The 22,400-nt window shown below is 43.7% G+C and overlaps 1 protein-coding gene across 1 annotated transcript in view; it reads left to right on the top strand.

Moving 5' to 3' along the window:
* The first annotated feature begins 65 nt into the window (after positions 1–65).
* The window catches only part of itpa (inosine triphosphatase (nucleoside triphosphate pyrophosphatase)), a 28,667-nt gene continuing 6,332 nt past the window's right edge, over positions 66–22,400 (top strand). Inside the window, exons 1-5 of the mRNA XM_078219331.1 lie at positions 66–172; positions 5,421–5,478; positions 5,572–5,636; positions 7,614–7,687; positions 18,600–18,631. Of these exons, the coding sequence (XP_078075457.1) occupies positions 110–172; positions 5,421–5,478; positions 5,572–5,636; positions 7,614–7,687; positions 18,600–18,631 (292 nt within the window). The 5' untranslated portion in view covers positions 66–109. The remainder of the gene's footprint in view (positions 173–5,420; positions 5,479–5,571; positions 5,637–7,613; positions 7,688–18,599; positions 18,632–22,400) is intronic.

A 22,400-nucleotide genomic window follows, 5' to 3' on the forward strand; every position in this document is an offset into this window, starting at 1 on the left:
AACGACGCGATCGTGCTGTTACAATTTCTGGGCCAATCACAGGCGCTGCCCGTACCTTCACCCGGAAGCGTTGGCTCTTTCTCGCTCCACGCTCTCCAGAGAAGTTGCAATGGCTGTGAACCCGGCTCGCAATCTGGTGTTTGTCACGGGTAATGCGCGGAAACTGGAGGAGGTAGGTCAGGGTAAAACACTGTTTCCACCCACTCTCCTTTGCTGATGTGTTCCCAGCTGCACTGCAGTGTCTTCCTGGGCTGAGAACATGCAGGAAATGTTCCCTCTGAGGTTTTACGAGTTTCATTCATCTAAATAGGTTCTATTCTGAGCAGGATGGTGCCATTACTTTCAGGCAGCAACGTATATCAGAGTAGCAAGAGTGCAAATTGTGTTTAACTTTCAAATTGCTGTTCATGCATTTGGTGCAAAAGAATTGTCACAGTGCAGAAAGAAGGAGGTCATTCGGCCCATCCTGTCTGCTGGCTCTCTGAATGAACATTGCACCTAGTGCTATTCTCCCACTTTCTCTCTCTAGCCTGCACAGTCTTCTTTTTCAGATAATTCCCTTTTGATTGCTTTGGTTGAACCTGCCTCCACAACACCCTTAGACCGGGGGATAGTGTTGGGGGTGGGGCCTGTGAAAGATGCTCTGTCAGAGAGTTGCTGCAGACTTGAAGGGCCAAATGGCCTCCTTCAGCACTTATCAGTTATTTTAAGGATTCCAATAGAAATCCTAATCACTCACTGCCCAAAAACAATTATGTTTTTGTTTCTTTTGTCATTTACTTTAAATCTGTGCCCTCATTTGTCCTTTCAGGAGCGTGAATGGTTTCCTTCTATTGTGATGATACTATGCCTTTAAGAATTATATTTATATGATGTTTCTTGTAAGGGGTATGTTTAAAGTTCAACTCTGTTTTGCAGGGTGACAGATTTACAGGTTTTCCTAGACACTTAGTAGCTGGGAGAACAAGATAAGTACTCATTTTAGACATAGTGTTAGTTTAAGCAGAGCTAATGTTTGCTTAGGTTCCCCCTGGGGTTTCAGGGTAAAGTTTTGATTAGGCTGATTGATGGAGAGAAAGAGAGAGTCATGTGATTAATGGGAAGAGCCAAGCTTGCAGGAAAAGAGTTTCAGTTTCATTTTTTAAATGTAAGCAATTACTGCCGAGGCTGCCCAAAGAAAGCAGTGTCTTTCTCTCCAGAGATGCTCTGAAAAGTTCCAAATATGCCTGTATTTGAACATAGAACATAGAACAGTACAGCATAGCACAGGCCCTTCGGCCCACGATGTTGTGCCGAGCTTTATCTGAAACCAAGATCAAGCTATCCCACTCCCTATCATCCTGGTGTGCTCCATGTGCCTATCCAATAACCGCTTAAATGTTCCTAAAGTGTCTGAGTCCACTATCACTGCAGGCAGTCCATTCCACACCCCAACCACTCTCTGCGTAAAGAATCTACCTCTGATATCCTTCCTGTATCTCCCACCACGAACCCTATAGTTATGCCCCCTTGTAATAGCTCCATCCACCCGAGGAACTAGTCTTTGAACGTTCACTCTATCTATCCCCTTCATCATTTTATAAACCTCTATTAAGTCTCCCCTCAGCCTCCTCCGCTCCAGAGAGAACAGCCCTAGCTCCCTCAACCTTTCCTCATAAGACCTCCCCTCCAAACCAGGCAGCATCCTGGTAAATCTCATTTGGTGACTCATTTTAAAGTGGAATCGTGGCTAGGAATTGCTTGAAGTCAAAAGTTTACTACAAGCTACTGAGACTCTTTTCCCCCTCTCTGACAGCTCCATGACTATTAACAAGGTTACTAGTGTTTTGCTAACTAATTTTAAAAAGAGATTTAAGTCTATAAGATAAATTTTGCTTGATTGGAACTCGTAGTGATAGATTAAGTATTGTATGTTTCAGTTTTGTTCAATTGTTAAAAGTTTAGCTAATTCATTTATTATAGTTAAACCGTGCTGTTAAATAAAGTTTGTTTTGATAAAAGCTCCCTGGTTTGTCAGAAATATGCTTGGAGTGAAAAATCCTATCCTCACAATGCCAAAATAGAGAAAAATATTGAGGTCCAGTCTGGCTTTAAAATATACCTTTGGTGTTTCTGATCTGTTACTCTGACCAGCTCGCACATGATTTTGAATGCTACTTTCAAATCTCTTCAACTTTCTCCAATAACTTCTCCAGTCTGTCTTCATAACTGAAGTTCCTCATTCCTGAAATGAGTCTCGTGAATCTTTTCTGCATGCTGTCCAATGTCTGTACATCTTTCTGAAAGTGCGGTGCCCAGACTGGATGCAATACTCCACCTGAATCTCAACTGTTGTCTTATACAAGTTCAACACAACCTCCTTGCTCTTCACTCTGCTTCCCTATTAATCAAGCCAAGCCTATGGTATTGTATGTGTTTTTAACCATGTTCTCAACCTGCCATCTTCAATGACTTGTGCGCATATATACCCAGGTCCCCATGCTCCTACACCCCTGTAGAGTTTCCCTTTATTTTATATTGCCTTTCCATCTTCTTTCTATCAAAATGAATCAATTTATATTTCTCCACATTGACCTTCATCTGTCACTAGTCCATTCATTCCTGCCCAGCGACTCTGCGCTGTCGTGTGTCGTGAAGGCCGCCTTGGAGAACGCTTACCTGAAGATCCAAGGCTGAATGCCCGTGACTGCTGAAGTGCTCCCCCACAGGAAGAGAACAGTCTTGCCTGGTGATTGTCGAGCGGTGTTCATTCATCCGTTGTCGTAGCGTCTGCATGGTTTCCCCAATGTACCATGCCTCGGGACATCCTTTCTTGCAGCGTATCAGGTAGACAACGTTGGCCGAGTTGCAAGAGTATGTACCGTGTACCTGGTAGATGGTGTTCTCACGTGAGATGATGGCATCCGTGTCGATGATCCGGCACGTCTTGCAGAGGTTGCTGTGGCAGGGTTGTGTGGTGTCGTGGTCACTGTTCTCCTGAAGGCTGGGTAGTTTGCTGCGGACAATGGTCTGTTTGAGGTTGCGTGGTTGTTTGAAGGCAAGAAGTGGGGGTGTGGGGATGGCCTTGGCGAGATGTTCGTTTTCATCAATGACATGTTGAAGGCTCCGGAGGAGATGCCGTAGCTTCTCCGCTCCGGGGAAGTACTGGACGACGAAGGGTACCCTGTCCACCGTGTCCTGTGTTTGTCTTCTGAGGAGGTTGGTGCGGTTTTTCGCTGTGGCGCGTCGGAACTGTTGATCGATGAGTCGAGCACCATATCCTGTTCTTATGAGGGCATCTTTCAGCGTCTGGAGGTGTCTGTTGCGATCCTCCTCATCCGAGCAGATCCTGTGTATTCGGAGGGCTTGTCCGTAGGGGATGGCTTCTTTTACGTGTTTAGGGTGGAAGCTGGAGAAGTGGAGCATCATGAGGTTATCCGTGGGTTTGCGTTACAGTGAGGTGCTGAGGTGACCGTCTTAATGGAGATGCGTGTGTCCAAGAATGCAACCGATTCCAGAGAGTAGTCCATGGTGAGTCTGATGGTGGGATGGAACTTGTTGATGTCATCATAGAGTTGTTTCAGTGATTGCTCACCATGACTCCAAAGGAAGAAAATGTCATCGATCTATCTAGTGTATAGCATCGGTTGAAGGTCTGTGCGGTGAAGAAGTCTTGTTCGAACCTGTGCATGAAGATGTTGGCATATTGAGGTGCGAATTTTGTCCCCATGGCTGTTCCGTGTGTCTGGATGAAGAACTGGTTGTTGAAGGTGAAGATATTGTGGTCCAGGATGAAGCGGATGAGTTGTAAAATTGCATCTGGAAACTTGCAGTTGACGGCATTGAGTACTGAGGCCGTTGCAGCAATGCCATCCTCGTGGGGGATGCTGGTGTAGAGTGCTGAGACATCCATTGTGACGAGGAGTGCTCCTGGTTCAACTGCTCCATGTGTGTTGAGTTTCTGTAGGAAGTCCGTAGTGTCGCGACAAAAGCTGGGGGTTCTTTGTACAATGGGTTTCAAGATGCCCTCGACATAGCCGGAGAGGTTCTCGCACAGGGTTCCATTTCCTGAAACGATGGGACGGCCGGGTGTGTTTGCCTTGTGTATTTTTGGGAGGCAGTAGAGATCTCCAACGCGGGGAGTACGTGGGATGAGAGCACGGAGGGTGCTCTGACGGTCCGGATCAAAGGTCTTGTTCAGAGTGTTGAGTTGACGGGTATGTTCTTTAGTCGGATCTGTGGGTAACTGTCTGTAGTGTTCCTCGATGTTCAGTTGTCGGTACACTTCTTTGCAGTAATCCGTTCTGTTCAGTATGACGATGGCCCCTCCTTTGTCTGCTTTCAACAGCACATCCAGCCTCGTGGCTAAATGCAGACTGGGTGACTGCTTTGTGGAACACTTTCGCTCCATCTGCAAGCACGACCCCAACCTTACGGTTGCTTGTCATTTCAGCATCTTGCTCTCATGTCCACTTGTCCATCCTTGCCCTACTATGGGGAGGTGATAGCCTAGTGGTATTATCGCTAGGCTATTAATCCAGAAACTCAACTAATATTCTGGGGGACTGGGTTCGAATCCCACCAAGGCAGATGGTGGAATTTGAATTCAATCAAAAATATCTGGAATGAAGAATCTACTGATGACTATGAAACCATTGTCAATTATCAGGAAAAACCCATCTGGTTCACTAATGTCTTTTAGGGAAGGAAATCTGCTGTTCTTACCTGGTCTGGCCTACATGTGACTCCAGAGCCACAGCAATGTAGTTGACTCTCAACTGTCCTCCAAGGACAACTAGGGACGGGCAATAAATGCTGGCCAGCCAGCGATGCCCATGTCCCTCAAATGGATTTTTAAAAATGCTCCTGTCATGCCCAACGCAACCTCTCATCTTCCAATCAGGAATGTTACAGCCTTCTGGACTCAACGTTGAGCTCAATAACGTTAGACTGTGAACTTTCCCCTCCATTTGTTTTCTGTCATCTGATTCCCCTGACTTGTCTCGACACAGCCCACCTCTTCCTTACAAGACCACTGTCCCTGGTTGTTCAGTTTTGCTCCCACTGAGCACTGACCTCTGTTCTCCTATTAACAAATTCTGCTATCCTACCTTTGCCACTATTAACACTCTTCGGTCCTTAATGGCACCTAACAGCCCCTTTGGCAAAGATGTCATGGACATGAGACAATCTCTCCTGAATGCCAAGCTATCACTGACTTTCCATTCTACCCCCCACTTCCTCCAAGTATATAATTCAATACGTTTCTCTTCTGTGGACTCAAAACGTTAACTGTGTTTCTGTGCTGCCAGACCTGCTGAGTTTATCCAGAATTTTCTGGTATTTTGGCTAAATAATATCTTCTCCTTTTTGCTTTTTCAACAAATAAAAAGCCTTTAGTTCTAACCTGGGACCAATCTTGCTTTTTCTTTGCAAAACAGGTTGTTCAAATTCTGGGTGACAAGTTTCCTTTCACACTCATTTCCAAAAAGATTGACTGTAAGTATGGTGCATTTTCATTTTGTTCTGCTCGTAAAATTTGAAAATCCGATGCCAGGACTTCCTGTACGTTAATTATTAATTCTTCTCCAGTACCAGAGTACCAGGGTGAGTCTGATGAAATCTCAATAAAGAAATGTCAGGAAGCAGCCATACAAGTAAGTGTCAATGACCAACAACACCTTTCTTGTTTGGTCTCAATATGTTTGCTGGTGAGAATGAATGGCACCCCTTTCTCAAACAATCACTCCCTCCACCACCGATGCATAATGGCAGCAGTGTGTACCATCTTCGAGATGTACTGAAGCAACTCACCAAGGCTCCTTAGACAGCACCTTCCAAACACAAAACCACTGCCATCTAGAAGGACAAGGACAGCTGACACGTGGGAACACCACCATCTGGAAATTGCCCTCCAAGTCACTCACCATCCTGACTTGGAAATATATTGCCATTCCTTCACTGTTGCTGGCTCAAATTCCTGGAACTCCCTCCCTAACAGCTACGTTGGTGTATCTACACCATGGACTGCAGCGGTTCAAGAAGACATCTCACCACCACCTTCTCGAGGGCAATTGAACTTGAGCATTAAATGCTGGCATAGCCAGCAACACTCTCATTCCATAAATAATATTTTAAAACAATGTACAAAGAAACTCAGTATTTTGCTCTCATGCCCGCTTTCTCTTTGCCCTATGACAATACTCCAGTCATTTCCAATGCAAACTGGAAAAACAGTCTCTCATCTTCCAATTAGGCACGTTACAGCCTTCTGGACTCAACATTGAACCTTCAGTGCTGTTTATCAGTTCCCGCTCTTTGAATTTTGCTTATCTAATGCTTTTAGATAAGACAACCTGTAATTAAATAGCACCTTTCAGAACCTCAGGACATCCCAGTGTTTTATAGCCAGTTAGTACTATTAAACTGTAATTATTTGAAATGTCGGCAACATTTCCAATTTCATAGTATCCAGTGCACATAATAAGAGGTCTCATGATCTGTGAGTCATGCTATAATTTAATTAGATATTGGATAGGGAAAACATTCTCTGAGATAATAGGTCCAGTTATGAGAGTGACCAGAGGCACTGCAGCCAAGTGAACGTTAACTGCCAACTCATGAATTTACAAGTCAAAAGTATATTCGGACAAAACCTACAAAATATTTCAAGTGTCCTTCCTAGGATATTGAGCCAAAGGTGGTGACTATATTCTGGGATCTTTATTGTATCGAAACAAGTTGTAGATGTTTTTCTGTGAATGAGGCTAGTACTGTGATGGGAAGAAAGAAACCAAAATATGAACACACAATGCTTCACTTGTGTCGCAACCAGATCATGCCAACCATCCCCGTCACCTTGTCCTGCGTAATTTCTGATACAACTTTGCAAATTGGTTAGTGATCTCTTTATAGATAATTTGCAAATATTTCTGAAATTGCTCATTCTTTGGAAACATTCAATTAACTGTGTGAATTTGTCACCAATTTTTGTTTCATTGGCTATGCTAAATTGTCCCTTAGTTTAGGGGGAATAGCAGGTTAAATACATGGGTTTACGGGGATAGGGTCGGAGTAAGATGCTCCGTCGAAGGGTTGGTTCAGATTCGATTGGCCAAACTGCTTTCTTCTGCACTGTAGGGATTCTTTGTTTCCTTACCAAAGTCACTTGACGTTTCTGAGATGACTATTTCTGGGGTATGAGCAACCCTCCAGTACCTTGTTCTGAAGGTGAACGTCAGTGGGCTATTCAGCCATGGGCTGCATTGCAGCCAAACCCAATCTCATCCGCACCACATCCACATGCAATTATTTTCCAACAGGATTAGCCTTTAGCAGCAGGAACAGATTTTCTTCTCACTGGCAAGTTGATGGCTTGGCTATGATTATTTAACTAACTGTCTTTCAGATCAGTGCTACCCTGAGCATTGCCTTTGCTTGCTAGCTTCGGAGACAGTTCATGATATTGCCATTAACTAATATTTAACATGCAAGATGTGGGCCTGAACTGAGCAACCAAATGTGAGCATTTGGCTGTGGATTCTAACTTAAACATTAAATTTGTTTAAAAATCAAATTTAAGTATAGATCTGTTTTATTGGGGACCTTTAACAGATTCAGTTTTCTTTTTTTAGATTCAGGGTCCTGTTATAGTGGAAGACACATGTTTATGTTTCAATGCCCTTGGCGGACTGCCTGGTCCATATATGTAAGTAGCATATTGCTATATTAACAGTCACTGCTCCTCCCTGTTTACTTTTCAGGGTGACATTTATTACTTTGTGCTGAGCCGTACAGATCACAGATTCCGGATTTAATGTCTAGTCTGTGCTGAGGCATTTGCCCTTGTTGGAGGTAGTGACAAGAGCAGTCGTTACAGTTGGTTTCAGTACCCCCTGGGCTATATCACCTAATGTTCCAGCTCAACATACATTGATTTTTCCAGGGAGGTGTGTTTCTTTAAAAAAAAATGGGTATTCGGCGAGGGCAGGGTTGAGCTCTGCTGTACTGACCTCCATAGCTGATTAGCTTGCCAATAGTTGGATATGAAGGTGCCAGACTGCTGGTACCTGTGGAACAATGCCGCAGTGTGAATCCATGCCTTTGGAGAGCAAGGGCCACTGTACTAGATTACCATATTTAATAGCAAATTGATTGCGAGGTAGGAGATGGAATAAGGGTTTATTTTTCTTTAATAGGATGTGGGCATCACTGTCAAGGCCATTACATGAAATTATTATAATTGCCCCGAACTAAATAGCTTGGCCATTTCAGTGAGTAATTAAGGGTCAACCACGTTGCTGTGGATGCAGGGTCACATGTAGGCCAGACCAGGTAAGGATGGCAGATTTCCTTCCCTAAAGGGCATTAAAGGTTGGCATGATGGCATAGTGGTTAGCACTGCTGCCTCACAATGCCAGGGACCAGGGTTCAATTCCAACCTTGGGTGTCTGTCTGTGTGGAGTTTGCACATTCTCCTCTTGTCTGCATGGGTTTCCTCCCACAATCAAAAGATGTGCAGGTTAGATGGATTGGCCGTGCTAAATTGCTCCTTAATGTCCCAAGATGTGTAAGTTAGGTGGATTAGTCATGGTAAATGTGCTGCATTTCGGGGATTGGGCGGGGAAGAGATACTCTTTCCGGAAGTTGGTGCAGATTCAATGGGCCGCATGGCCTCCTCTGCACTGTAGCGATGCGAGTGAATGAGATCGGTTATCCCTGACCATCAATGATAGTTTTACAGTCACCATCAGTGATCTAGAGTAGTTTTGTTTCCCAGATTTATTGATTGATTTTCACATTCCACTAGCTGCCTTGGCAGGGTTTGAACCCACGTTCCCAGAACATTAACCTGGGCCTCTGGATTATTGGTCTCGTGGCATTACCATTGTGACACCACCTCCCCTTAAATGATGGATGTATACTCTCTCTGGCAGGTTGCAACTAGCGGTGTGTCCCCCAGGGATTTTTGGGACCACAGCTTTTCACTGTGTACTTCTAAATGACTCGGATGAAGAATAGAGAGCCACGTATCCAAGTTTCCTGGTGCCACCACATTAGATGGCACAATATAAATGATGAGAATTGAAAGTTGCAAAGTGGCATTGATGAATTGAGTGAGTAAAACTGGCAGATGGAGTTCAAAACGGGGAAATGAGAGTTGGACTTAAGATAGTTCAGTGTATTCTCTGAATGGTGAGAAGCTCAGAACTGTGGAGCCACAGAGAGATTTGGGAATCTACAACGACATATTTGTCTGGCATTTTGAACATAATGAATTTGTCCCAAGGTGCTTCCCAGCAGCATAATGAAACCAGCTGTGACACCAAACCATAATGGAGAGATTGGGCCAGATGATCGGAAGCTTGGTCAAAGGGGCATGTTTTAAGAAATGTCTTAAAAGGAGGAAAGTGAGGGAGTGAATGCTAGAGCTTGGGACTAGCTTGGAGCACTTACAATTGGGATTGTCCAAGATGTCAGAATTAAAGCAGCGCAGACACCACACTACGGTTGTGGCATTGGCCAAGGTTACAGAGATAGGGAAGGGCATGGCCATGAGGAGATATTAAAACCAGGGCGAGTGTTTTAAAAATTAAGACCTTGCTAGACAAGGAACCAATGTAGGTCAGGAGTACATGGGTCAAAGGGGAACAGAACTTGGTATAAGAACAGAAATCACTGATGTCTAGTGTTCAGGTACAAACGCAGTTTAAAGCTGAAGGGATGAAATACAAAGAGGTAGAAGTCATGTTTCAGCTCTGGTTAAACCCCGTCTAGAGTACCACATTCAGTTCTGGCACCAGATCTCAAGAAGGATATTTTGGTCTTGGAGCGAGTGCAGCACAGGTTAGTCAAAGATACTGAGGCAAAAAGGATTTAAATCTTAAGGACAGGGTGTACTGACTAGACCTACAATTCCCTTATCTATAGAAGATTAGGGGATGTATAATTCAAATGATATTAAAGATGTGATAAGATAGATGGGGCAAGCTATATCCTCTGGTGGAGGAGTCTAGAATAAGAGGTCAAAACCCTTGAAATTAAAGCTAGATCATTCGGGGATAATGTCAGTAAGCAGTTCATACAAAGGGGGAGTGGAAATCTGGTTATCTCTACTCCAAACATTTTTGAAGCTAGACCAATTGAAAGTTTTGAAACTTCGATGGATGGATGTTGAGAGGCGAAGGTATTAAAGGAGTATGGAAGCAAGGTGGTTCGATAGAATTAAATGACAGGAAGCGATCCACCCCACACCATCATGATGTTTTGTGCATCACAATGTAAACTCCCCATCCTACCTGGAATCCATGGAATCTCCTGGGAGAGGTGAGAAATTAGGTTAAAAGCCAAGGCCAAATGGCATGGGGGAGAACTCTGGAAAATTCTTTTCCGAACACATTGAAGTTTAAAGTTTATTTATTGGTGTCACAAGTAGGTTTACATTAACACTGCGATGAAGTTACTGTGAAAATCCCCTAGTCGCCTACACTCCGGTGCCTGTTCAGGTACACTGAGGGAGAATTCAGCATGGCCAATGTACCGAACCAGCACATTTTTCGGACTGTGGGAGGAAACTGGAGCACCCAGCGGAAACCCACGCAGACACTGGGAGAATGTGCAGACTCTGTACACAGTGACCTAAGCCTTGAATCGAACCTAGGTCCCTGGCCCTGTGAGGCAGCAGTTCTAACCACTGTGCTGCTCTTAAGTGATCAAATCTAGCCCACGAGATTACTCTGGCCTTGGTTGATGTTATGCATTATTTTTAATAGAGTTTGACTGCTACCTCATGCGAAAAAAGATTAAAGAAACCGATGGAGTTTGAAAGCATGAAGGATTGTTTGTGATTTTTCTTCCTTATTGGCCGGTTCTAAGAACACACAAAATGGGGGCTGTAAACCATATGGCACCATGTGCCTGTTTCACAACTCAATACGATCGTGGCTGATCTTCTGCCTCGACTCCACTTTCCCACCCAGTCCCTTTGATTGTCTGACAGACCAAGAATCCGTCTTTTGTGGCCCTGCATAGACTCGACGATGGAGCATCCATAACCCTCTAAGTAGAGAATTCCAAAGACCCAAAACCCTCTGAAAGAATTTCTCTTCACCTGTGTCTTTAAATGATGGACACCATGTTCAACTATGTGCCTTGTTCGAGATTCCCCAACTTCTCCATGGCGACCCTATCAACCCCCCTCAGCATCTTGTCCGTTTCAATGAGATTACCTTCTACCCTTCATAGGTTGTACTGTTATAATTTGAGCTTCGCACCAGTGCGTATACTGAAACACACATAAAATTAGCTGCCATTAGCAAGCCCAAGCTTCTTATAGAAACAAAACTTGTCCTGCAAACGCCACAAGTGGGATAGCATTGCCTCAGGAGTGAAGCCTTTGCACACTGAGGTGTGCACCAGAAATATGACAGCATTCCCATCCTTTGGACCTTTCCAAAATGGTGAAAAATTGCCAGTCTGGCAATCCATATCTCTAAGGGTAAAATCTATCAAATTATTTGTTTAAAGGTGTACAGAAGTGAGAATAACTCAGCAGATTTTTAAAAAAACATTCATAGCAAAAGTGACTCATTTTTATAAAGTTTTTTTATTTTATTTCCACAACCTTCAGACACCCCAAAGTTTTGTACAACTGATGAAGACTAGCACTCGCCATTGTAATGTCAAGAAGCACAGTATCCAACAGCAAGCTCTGACATACAGCAGTGTGATCATGACCAGTTACTCCTTCAGTGATGTTGGTTGAACAATAAGTGTTGGCCAAGATACCCAAAGAACTCCCTTGCACCTTGGATACTGCCATGGGACCTTTAAAGCCCACCTGTGGTGATAGTCAGCACAGTGGTTAGCACTGCTGCCTCGCAGCGCCAGGGACCCAGTTTCAATTCCAGCCTTGGGTAACTATCTGTGTGGAGTTTGCATGTTCTCCCCGTGTCTGCATGGGTTTCCTCTGGGTGCTGCGGTTTCTCCCACAGTCCAAAGATGTGCAGGTTAGGTTGATTGCCCCTGAGTGTCAGGGGGATTAGCAGGGTAAATACGTGCGGTTAAGGCCTGGGTGGGATTGTTGTCGATGCAGGCTCACTGGGCTGAATGGCTTTCTTCTGCACTGTAAGGATTCTATGATTTTAAAATGTTGTCTAAAAGACAGCAGTGTTCCCTCAGTGTCAGCCCAGATCTTGTGCTCAAGTCTCTGAAGTCAGGCTTGAACCCACGAACCTCTGACTTGGTGGTGGGGATGAACCACTACAAACACCTTTTTCAAGCACTGTGCTGAACATTTCATGCCTCGAGTATAACCTGTATGTGTGACGGAGCATCATGAACTGGACTGGAAGACTGGGAAATCCTATTGGGCAGGAAGTATATAGGAGAATCATGCCAACGGTGATTGAGTCTCTGACTTATACCCAAGTACTGAGATTAGCAGCCAGAGGGCAGGAGGTGAGCCCATCCCTGTTCACTTGGTGGTAACAGGCTGGAGATAGGCTTGTCAGAAACATTAAACTATTTGTTTACTAGGGTTTTCTTTGAGGCTATTTGTACAACTAGGAATTTTTTAAATTCATTCATGGGACATGGGCATTGCTGGCTGGCCAGCATTTGTTGCCCTTGGAGAGTAGTTGAGAGTCAACCACATTGCTGTGGATCTGGAGTCACATGTAGGCCAGACCGGGTAAGGACGGCAGAATACTTCCCTAAAGGACATTAGTGACCCAGGTGGATCGCTGTCAAGTTATTTTTGGGAGAAGTTTGTAAAAAATAAATTACATTGTCCACCCTCCTCGTTTTTATTAATCAGTCAATTGACTTCTGCTTCAACATGAGAAAAAAATCATTGTGCAGTACTGTGCACATTTCGGGTTCAGTAATTGACAATGGGTCCCGTGACCAGAAAATAAGAAATGCACTGCATTGTACATCTAGCCGACACGCAGACACATTCGGGGTCACTGGTAACTGTCACCTAAAGATTTAGGTTCAGTCAATTGAATGCAGCTTATTATCATTCATAACTCTTGCTGTGCTGGAGGTGGTCGAATCTGAACAAGGCGTCAGATGCTGTTACTGAAGTTCTTCACTAAATGTGCTCAGTACTGCACATCACCATCAGGTGGCAGCAAACACACATGCTATACCACACAATATTTCTATAGCCACATTTAACAGGAACTTTGTAAGAATTTATTGCCGACTGTAACCGTAAGCCAAAAATATTACATTGTAATATACGCAGGAGGAATACCCGTGTAGGTTGCAAGTGAGTTTAAAGTGAACTGCATATTCTGCTAATACCAGGCTGGAGCGAGGAGAAATGGAGATCAGTATATATTTTAGATATGTGAAAATGTGACTTAATCATAAAGACACTAAAAATAGTTATATTCTGTTGGCAAGGCCTGGGTAATAAATAGCAGTGTAGAACATAGTTGTGTACTGGAGCACCTTCAGTAACAAGGATGGGTTGGCTTAAGAGGATTAAAGTAACAGTGGTATTTAGGGATTTGTCTGAACATGTTTTTCATGTTTAAATCTTAGAATCCCTCCAGTGCAGGAGGAGGCCACTTGACCCACGAGTCTGTACTGACTCTCCCAACAGAGCAACTCTATCTCAGTAACCGCATATATTTACTCCGCTAATCCCCCTAAATCTTTGGATTGTGGGGGGAAACCAGAGCACCCGGAGGAATCCCACAATTGTCCATTTATCCACGTTTTCAGCATCTCCAGGTTACAGTCGGAGTTCCGAGACGAGATTCTGGGAACTTGCCTTGGCATTGAGTCACTTTGGAAGATTTTGAAGAGCATCCTGAAAGTTATGCTGGTCACTGCTGCCAACATCCTGATCTTCCAAGTCAAGCTTACGTCCTTTGGCTGCTTTTAGGTTGGAAATTGTTCTAACAGCCCAGTCCAAGTATTGTATGAGGCCAGAGCGAGGAAGACCAACTGCTGTGTGTTTTTGCTTCAGCAGTGACTCTAGAACCTTTTTTATTGGTTCAGAATTCTCTTCGAGAATTTATTGATTTGAAAATATCCAACTCACTGAACTTTATCCTTTCACAGCACACGGTTGAGAGATTCTTTTTGAGTGAGGCTGAATCCTCCCAAATTCAACCAAGTGGTTTTCTGCAAACAATATATGGAACCCCCAAACTGAGGCTACCAAACTATCAAAGCCACTGGTGTGCAGTACAGATCGGGTGTCATTAGTCTTGGGTCAACTCAAGTTTTATTCTTGTGGACTGCCATCCTTATCTAGAGCCAACTGAAGAAAAAGAAAGAGCCCCTCGCTGATGAACAGGATTCCTTTCTCACTGCTCAAGTGACTGAGGAGAAACTTCTTTATCGAAGGAGAATTTTTTTTTATTCATCCCTGAGACATGGACATGGCCGGCCAGCATTCATTGCCCATCCCTAGTTGTCTGAGGGCAATTGAGAGTCAACCACATTGCTGTGGTTCTGGAGTCACATGTCAGCCAGACTGGGTAAGGACAGCAGATTTCCTTCCCTAAAGGGACATTAGTGCACCAGATGGGTTTTTCCAACAATCGACAATAGTTTCATGGTTATCAGTAGATTCTTAATTCCCGATTTTTTATTTTTTATTTTTTAATTGACTTCAAATTCCACCATCTGCCGTGGCGAGATTCAAACACAGGTCCCCAGAACAGTAGCTGAGTTTCTGTATTAATAGTCTAGTGATAATACCACTAGGCCATCACCTCCCCTCAATGCTGAAACTCGTGTCTCATGAAACTCATAGTTGAGGTGACTGGCATAGATGCATTTAAGAGGAGGCTAACTAAGTAAAGGAGAGGGAAAGCCAAAGTTGGATATGCTTCTCGTGAAATGAGCTCAGGTGGAGGAGGCTGGTGTGAAACATAAACAACGGTGTGGATCTGCTGGGCTTTGGTCTGTTTCTGTACTGTAAAAGTTCCATGCAAAATCTCCTAAATGGTCACCATTCTGCATATCATCAAAGATATTTTTTCCTGGATCTCGGGATGCGAGCTATACTGGCAAGGTCACATTTATTGCCCAACCTTAGTTGTCCTGAGGAGGTGGTGTTTGGATCTACTTGCAGCATTAGCATCTTTCTACTAGTCCTCCCGCAATGAGGTTGGGTAGGGAATGCTAGAAATTTGACCCAATCTAGCCCTGCTGATTGGTGGGAGTCATGGATTGGAGTTGGTGTGGTGCGTGCATCCTGTAAATCAAATGGTCAAGTTTTCTTAATCTGTTGCCACTGCACCCATCCAGAGAGCTGTTTCATCGCACTCCTGACTTCAACCACATAGTAAGAAGTTTAACAACACCAGGTTAAAGTCCAACAGGTTTATTTGGTAGCAAAAGCCACACAAGCTTTCGGAGCTGCAAGCCCCTTCTTCAGGTGAGTGGGAATTCTGTTCACAAACAGAGCATATAGGGGAGGTATTATCACTAGACTATTAATACAGAAACTCAGCTCCTGTTCTGGGGTCCTGTGTTCGAATCTTGATTATATGCTCTGTTTGTGAACAGAATTCCCACTCACCTGAAGAAGGGGCTTGCAGCTCCGAAAGCTTGTGTGGCTTTTGCTACCAAATAAACCTGTTGGACTTTAACCTGGTGTTGTTAAACTTCTTACTGTGTTTACCCCAGTCCAACGCCGGCATCTCCACATCATTCAACCACATAGACAGGTTTTTAGAGGTCAAAGATAAACCAGTCGGCTGAGAAGTCTATAGCCTTTGTCCTTACAGTCGCATTATTGATGTGACTAAGTGGTGATGAGTCATGGAGACTAGTTGTAAACCATTGAGAAATATATAATAACCTCCAGTATTTCCCTCCAGGGAAATACTGGAGGTTTAGTATGGAGCGGCTCTATTGTTGGTGTAGGCTGTTCCACTTTGGTTTTGCATTAGATCTTGAACCAAACCTTGATGGTGGTGAGCGTTGGCAGAAGTGCGAACATGCAAACTAGAAGCAGGAATGTAGGCCATTCAGCCCATCAAGCCTGCCCCACCATTTAATAATATCATGCTTGATTTGATTGTGGCCACAACCCTATTGTTCTGACCGGAATTCTCCAGCCGTTCACTCCCCACTGCCAGCGAGAACGGAAAATTTGGCACTTGGCCATATCTCCATTCACCGCAGCGGGACCAGAGAATCCCAGCAGCAGGTGAGGTCAGAGAATGCGGCCCTCTGTCTTCCTCACCCCCATAACTTTTGACTCCCTTGTCAGTCAAGAATTTATCAAACTCAACCTTAAAATTATTGTGGCTCTGCCTTCATTGCTCTAGGAAGAAATTTCCACAGACTAATGACGCACAGAGAGAGAAAAAATTCTCCTCATCTCTGTCTAAAAAGGGAGACCCGTTATTTTTAAAACATGCTTCCTATTTCTAGATTCCCTCACACGGGGAAATATCCTCTCCGCATCTACGCTGTCAAGTCCCCTCAAGATCTTGTATGTTTCAATAAGATCACCTCTCAATTTTCTAAACTCCGTTGGATAAAGGCCCAACCCGTCCCTCCCTGAACAGTTTCTAATGCAGTTATATCCTTTCTTAAGTAAGGAAACCAAAACTGTACTCAATGCTCGAGATGTGATCTCACCAACGTCCTGTACAACTATTGCAGAACTTCCGTACTTTTATATTCCATTCCCCTTGCAATAAGCCCCAACATTTTTTATTTGGCTTTCGAATCACTTGCTGTACCTGCATACCAATATCTTATGGTTCATGTACCAGGACACCCAGATCCCTCTGAACCTCGGAGTTCTGCAATCTCTCTCCATTTAAATATTATGCTGCCTTTTTTATTCTTCCTGCCAAAATGGGCAAGTTCACATTTTCTTGCATTATGCTCCCATTTGTTTGAATTTTTGCCCACTCATTTAAACTATCTGTATCCCTCTTGGAGACTCCATATGTCCTCTTCACAACTTATTTTCCTACCTATTTTTATATCATAAAATTAATAATCATACATTCTGTCATAACAACCGTAACAAATTTCACCTGTCATTGATGTAAATTGTAAATAGTTGAGACCCTAGCTCTGATCACTATGGCACTCCATTACATAGAGCTTGCCAAACCAAAATTGACCCATTTTTCCCAACTCTCTCCTTTCTGTTAGCTAACTAATTCTTCTTCTTGCTAATATGTTAACTCCTGCACCATGAATTCTAATTTTATGTAGCAACCTATTGAAGTGACAACTTTGGAAATCCAAGTGCAGCAAATCTACAGGTTCCCTTTTATTCACATTACTTGTTACTTCCTCAAAGAGCTCTAATAAATTCGTCAACACAATCTCCCTTTCACAAAACCTGCCTGATTGCTTGAAGATTTTCTAAAGCCTGCTGCTATACCTCCTTAGTAATAGATTCCATCATTTTCCTCTGACAGACGTTAAGCGAACTGGCTTATTGTTTCCCACTTTCTGTTTCCTTCCTTTTTCCTGAATGGATGAGCTGTGTTCACTTTTTCCAATCAGATTTGACCTTTCCAGAACCTAGGGAATTTTGGAAAATCTTTGCTGTTTCGTATCTCCACCTGAACTGATTCCATTTGATCTTTCGAACCAAGTTTATGTCTCACTATTGCACTAATGTCATCCAAAATTAGCAGAGACACCCTACCTCCTCTTCCTAGTTTCCTATCATTCTGACATATCAAGTACTCTTAAATATTCAGGTCCCAATGGTCACCTTGTAGCCACATCTCTGTAATGGCTATCGTGCCAAATATATTCTATTTGTGCTGACAATTCAATCCAAATAGTTACAAATGTTACACGTGTTCAGATTCAGAGCCTTTAATTCTGTCTTTTTAATATTTTTGCAAACTCTGGTCTTGTCCACTGTCATACTCTTAAGTTCGTACATATGTTCCTTCCTGCCGCATTCTAGTTATCATTGCCCTTATTGTTATCTTGTTCTATTGACTTCCCCTTTCCTCTTAATTAACTAAACTTCCTTCGTATGACCCATTACCCCCACTATTTAGTTTAAAGCATTCTCTACCACCCTAGTTATGCAACTCGCCAGAACACTGGGTCCAGCATGGTTCTGGTGTAGACCGTCCCAGTGTTACAGCTTCCACTTTCCTCAGTTCCAGTGCCCCATGAATTGAAACCCATTCTTCCCACACAATCTTTAGTAGCCATGCATTCAACTCCTTAATCTTATTTGCTGTACACCAATTTACTTGGATGGATTCTGGTCTTGCCTAATCTCCGTATATGTGGCCTTTCTAGCACAGATTACTGTGGGGGCGGGGGAGGTTGAAGATCTCTCTAATCTCAGGCCACTGTGACCAATGGCACGACCTGACCGAGATCTGTTAACTCAGAACTGGGGTGGAAGAAGCAACAAAAATAAAGCTGGAAATACTCCGCCATTAAGGCAGCATTGGTGGAAAACAGATCCTGGCACATCTTCTGATTCCTGTGGGATTTTTTGATCATTGCTGATTTGTACCTCTGTTCAATTTACCCCCATTAGCACCGTGTCACCCTTTCCTAACAGAAATTCCGACTTCGTGTAGCTGCAGGCACCTGTGACATACTTGGGATTTCTAAATAATTTCTTTTCTATTTCCTTCTAGAAAATGGTTCCTGGAAAAGTTACATCCTGAAGGTTAGTAATTTTAGGGCATTAAAAGCAATTGTTTGAAGCCTTAACTTTCTGTAAATGATACAAGGATATAGTAATGGGTTAGAGAGGCAATATAAGATGATGACAAATCAAAGGTATTGATTTTGGTCATTAGTGTGTTTGATAGTCCCTCCCCTTAACCAATGAGATGAGCGATTTGAGAAGTTAGAAGGACTAAGGTGAATTCAATGTCAGATCGGTTACAAAGATTAAAATAGAGGGGGAAAGGAATATTGGATTGAGGGGGAAAAAAAATGCAAAGGCCCAGATCTTCCAGTTAGTGTTAGAGATTGTAATGTGCCTGCTTACCATCTTACACTGGCATCTATAGCTGAGGCCTAACATTGATGCTTGTGGCATTCCACATCCTGTTCATCCAAAAATGACCCATTTATCACTATTTTCAGTCCGCAATAGAATCCATGGAACCCTACAGTGCAAAAGAAAGCATTTGGTCCAGCAAGACTGCACCAACTTTCCAAAAGAGCATCTTATCCAGGTCCATTTCCCCACCTTATCCCTGTAATCCACCTAACCTACACATCTTTGGACACTAAGGGGCAATTTAGCATGATTAATCCACCTCATCTGCACAACTTTGGACTGTGGAAGGAAACCAGAGCACCCAGAGGAAACCCACGCAGACACCGGGAGAATGCAAACTCCACACAATCACCCAAGGCCGGAATTGAACCGGGTTCCTGGTGGTGTGAGGCAGCAGTGCTAACCACTGCCACCATGCCAATATGCTACCCCAATTCCATTACCGTTTGTGATCTAAATTTGGTGGTCAGATTGAAAATACGTTTCTCCCAATGTGCATGCATGTATGTCGCATTTCATTCCAAGTTTTTTTTTGGGGTTGATTGGTTGAGGTTTGCTGTGGACTGTGTTGCATTTAGGATGAGCATTCCAGCATAAGGCAATAGGAGGATAACGTCATAGAAATGGCAAAGTATCAAGTAGACACTCAGATAATTGACCTTGGGGGATCTCATTGGGGGATTTACATATAAAATACCCAATTATTTATGAGAACTAAAATATAATGTATGTTGTCTAGAGTGATATTTTTAGAGTATAAGAGAGCCTGTGTACTCCTGTACCTGGCAGTCTTTGGCTAAACTGTATTGAGGGATAGCGGTTTGTTTTTTGAATTTCTCTTTTCTCTCTTTCCTGTATATTTTTTCCAGACAAATTGCCAGCACACTTTCCCTTCCTACCAGAAGGGAGATAGTATGTTCCGTAATGGCCAGCCATGTCACTCTGCAACAGCTTGCAAGAGGTGTGATTCAAGTCAAGTATGCCAGCTGCTCTGAATACTCCTTGATAGATTGGCACAGTTCCCACTTACTGATGAGGGATTAATTGAAGTGGATTTGAATGACTGGCTGTTGCTACAAGAAGCCATGGCTTCCTTCTGGTCTCAAGCTTAGAGGATACAACTCTTTCATGGTTTTGTTTTAATGCAATCAACCATAAGCTTGTTTGAGGTTTGTTAGGGGCAGGAGTACAAAGAACAGTACAGCACAGGAAACAGGCCCTCCGGCCCTCCAAGCCTGTGCCGCTCCTTGGTCCAACTAGACCAATCGTTTGTATCCCTCCATTCCCAGGCTGCTCATGTGACTATCCAGGTAAGTCTTAAATGATGTCAGCGTGCCTGCCTCCACCACCCTACTTGGCAGCGCATTCCAGGCCCCCACCACCCTCTGTGTAAAAAAACATCCCTCTGATATCCAAGTTATACTTCGCCCCTCTCACCTTGAGCCCGTGACCCCTCGTGATCGTCACCTCCGACCTGGGATAAAGCTTCCCACTGTTCACCCTATCTATACCCTTCATAATCTTGTACACCTCTATTAGATCTCCCCTCATTCTCCGTCTTTCCAGGGAGAACAACCCCAGTTTACCCAATCTCTCCTCATAGCTAAGACCCTCCATACCAGGCAACATCCTGGTAAACCTTCTCTGCACTCTCTCTGAGTAGGCCACTCAGCCCTCAAGCCTGTTCCACTACTCAACTGGGTCATGGCTGGCCTATATCTTAAATCCATTTATCCATTTTGGTTCCATAATCCCTCCATCAAACTCAGTTTTGACCCGTTCAATTGGTGAAGATCTAACAGTTCGTTAGATGGTCAAAGTTGTACATCAGAAAAGTGTATGCCCTACAGCTTAGCCCCACCCCACCACACCACCACCCCTTGGTTAGATTGCATGTTGTTATAATGAATAATACAGACTCAGAAATCCACCTTGTTCAATCCCTGGTAGCTACTGTTTTCACTGAGCTAATGTTGACTGAACATCTCTGGCTCAGAGAGCAGCAAGAAAAATGAAACCAGCTGAGATTCCTGATCTTGAATACTCTCCATTGTGCTCATGTGAGCAGAATCGAATTTTACAACAATGCCCCCGCTGCTGCTGATCATTGTCCAGGATTGTAAATATAGAGTGGCAAGGTGCAAGTTGAACTGCCATCGTCAGCCACTGCAATTTGGGACAAAACTCAAGAAAGAAAACTTGTCACATGATGTGTTGATGTGGCAGAAAAATAAATCGATCTTTGAATTTCAGGTTTTATTAGTTTGTTCAGAAATATTACTGGCAGGCCAGTTGGTTTAGTAACAGTGTACAGAGATGGGGAAGAGAGACTATTGATGGGCATGTAAGAACCTGGAGCTTGGCTACAAGTTGCCAGCCCCGCCCTCTGGAGCGAGCACTGCGCATGAATCTGGTGAACTGGTGCGGCAACAATAATCTCTCCCTCAATGTCAACAAAACAAAGGAGATTGTCATCAACTTCAGGGAGCAGAAAGGAGAACATGCCTCTGTCTACATCAGTGGGGATGAAGTAGAAAGGGTCGAGAGCTTCAAGTTTTTAGGTGTCCAGATAACCAACAACCTGTCCTGATCACCAACAACCTGTCCTGATCACCCCATGCCGACACTATAGTTAAGAAAGCCCACCAATGCCTCTACTTTCTCATAAGACTAAGGAAATTTGGCATGTCAGCTACGGCTCTCTCCAAGTTTTACAGATGCACCACAGAAAGCATTCTTTCTGGTTGTATCACAGCTTGGTATGGCTCCTGCTCTATCCAAGACCGCAAGGAACTACAAAAAGTCATGAATGTAGCCCAATCCATCACGCAAACCAGCCTCCCATCCATTGACTCTGTCTACACTTCCCGCTGCCTCAGCAAAGCAGCCAGCATAATTAAGGACTCCACACACCCCGGACATTCTCTCTTCCACCTTCTTCCTTTGGGAAAAAGATACAAAAGTCTGAGGTCACATACCAACCGACTCAAGAACAGCTTCTTCCCTGCTGCTGTCAGACTTTTGAATGGACTTACCTTGCATTAACTTGATCTTTACATCCTAGCTATGACTGTAACACTGCATTCTGCACTCTCTCATTTCCTTCTCTATGAATGGTATGTTTTGTCTGTACAGCTTGCAAGAAACAATACTTTTCACTGTTTGCTAATACATGTGACAATAAATCGAATCAAAGAAGACAAATGAATCACATAGCAACAGAGGAGGCCATTCGGGCCATCTTGCCTGTTGTCAGGAAGATGAGTTTGATTCGTAGTATTGCTTGTCTTCATTGTGCCATCTGGGCAAGCTACTACTAAATGAAATAATTCACCCATGGTGGGGAGGATTTGGGTGGGGGGGATTAGTGTATGTGAAGTGAGAAAATGGTGGTTGGGGGATGCAAAGCAAGTTGTGCCTTGGAGTA

Source organism: Mustelus asterias, chromosome 8, assembly GCF_964213995.1.
Source record: "Mustelus asterias chromosome 8, sMusAst1.hap1.1, whole genome shotgun sequence".
NCBI lineage: Eukaryota > Metazoa > Chordata > Chondrichthyes > Carcharhiniformes > Triakidae > Mustelus > Mustelus asterias.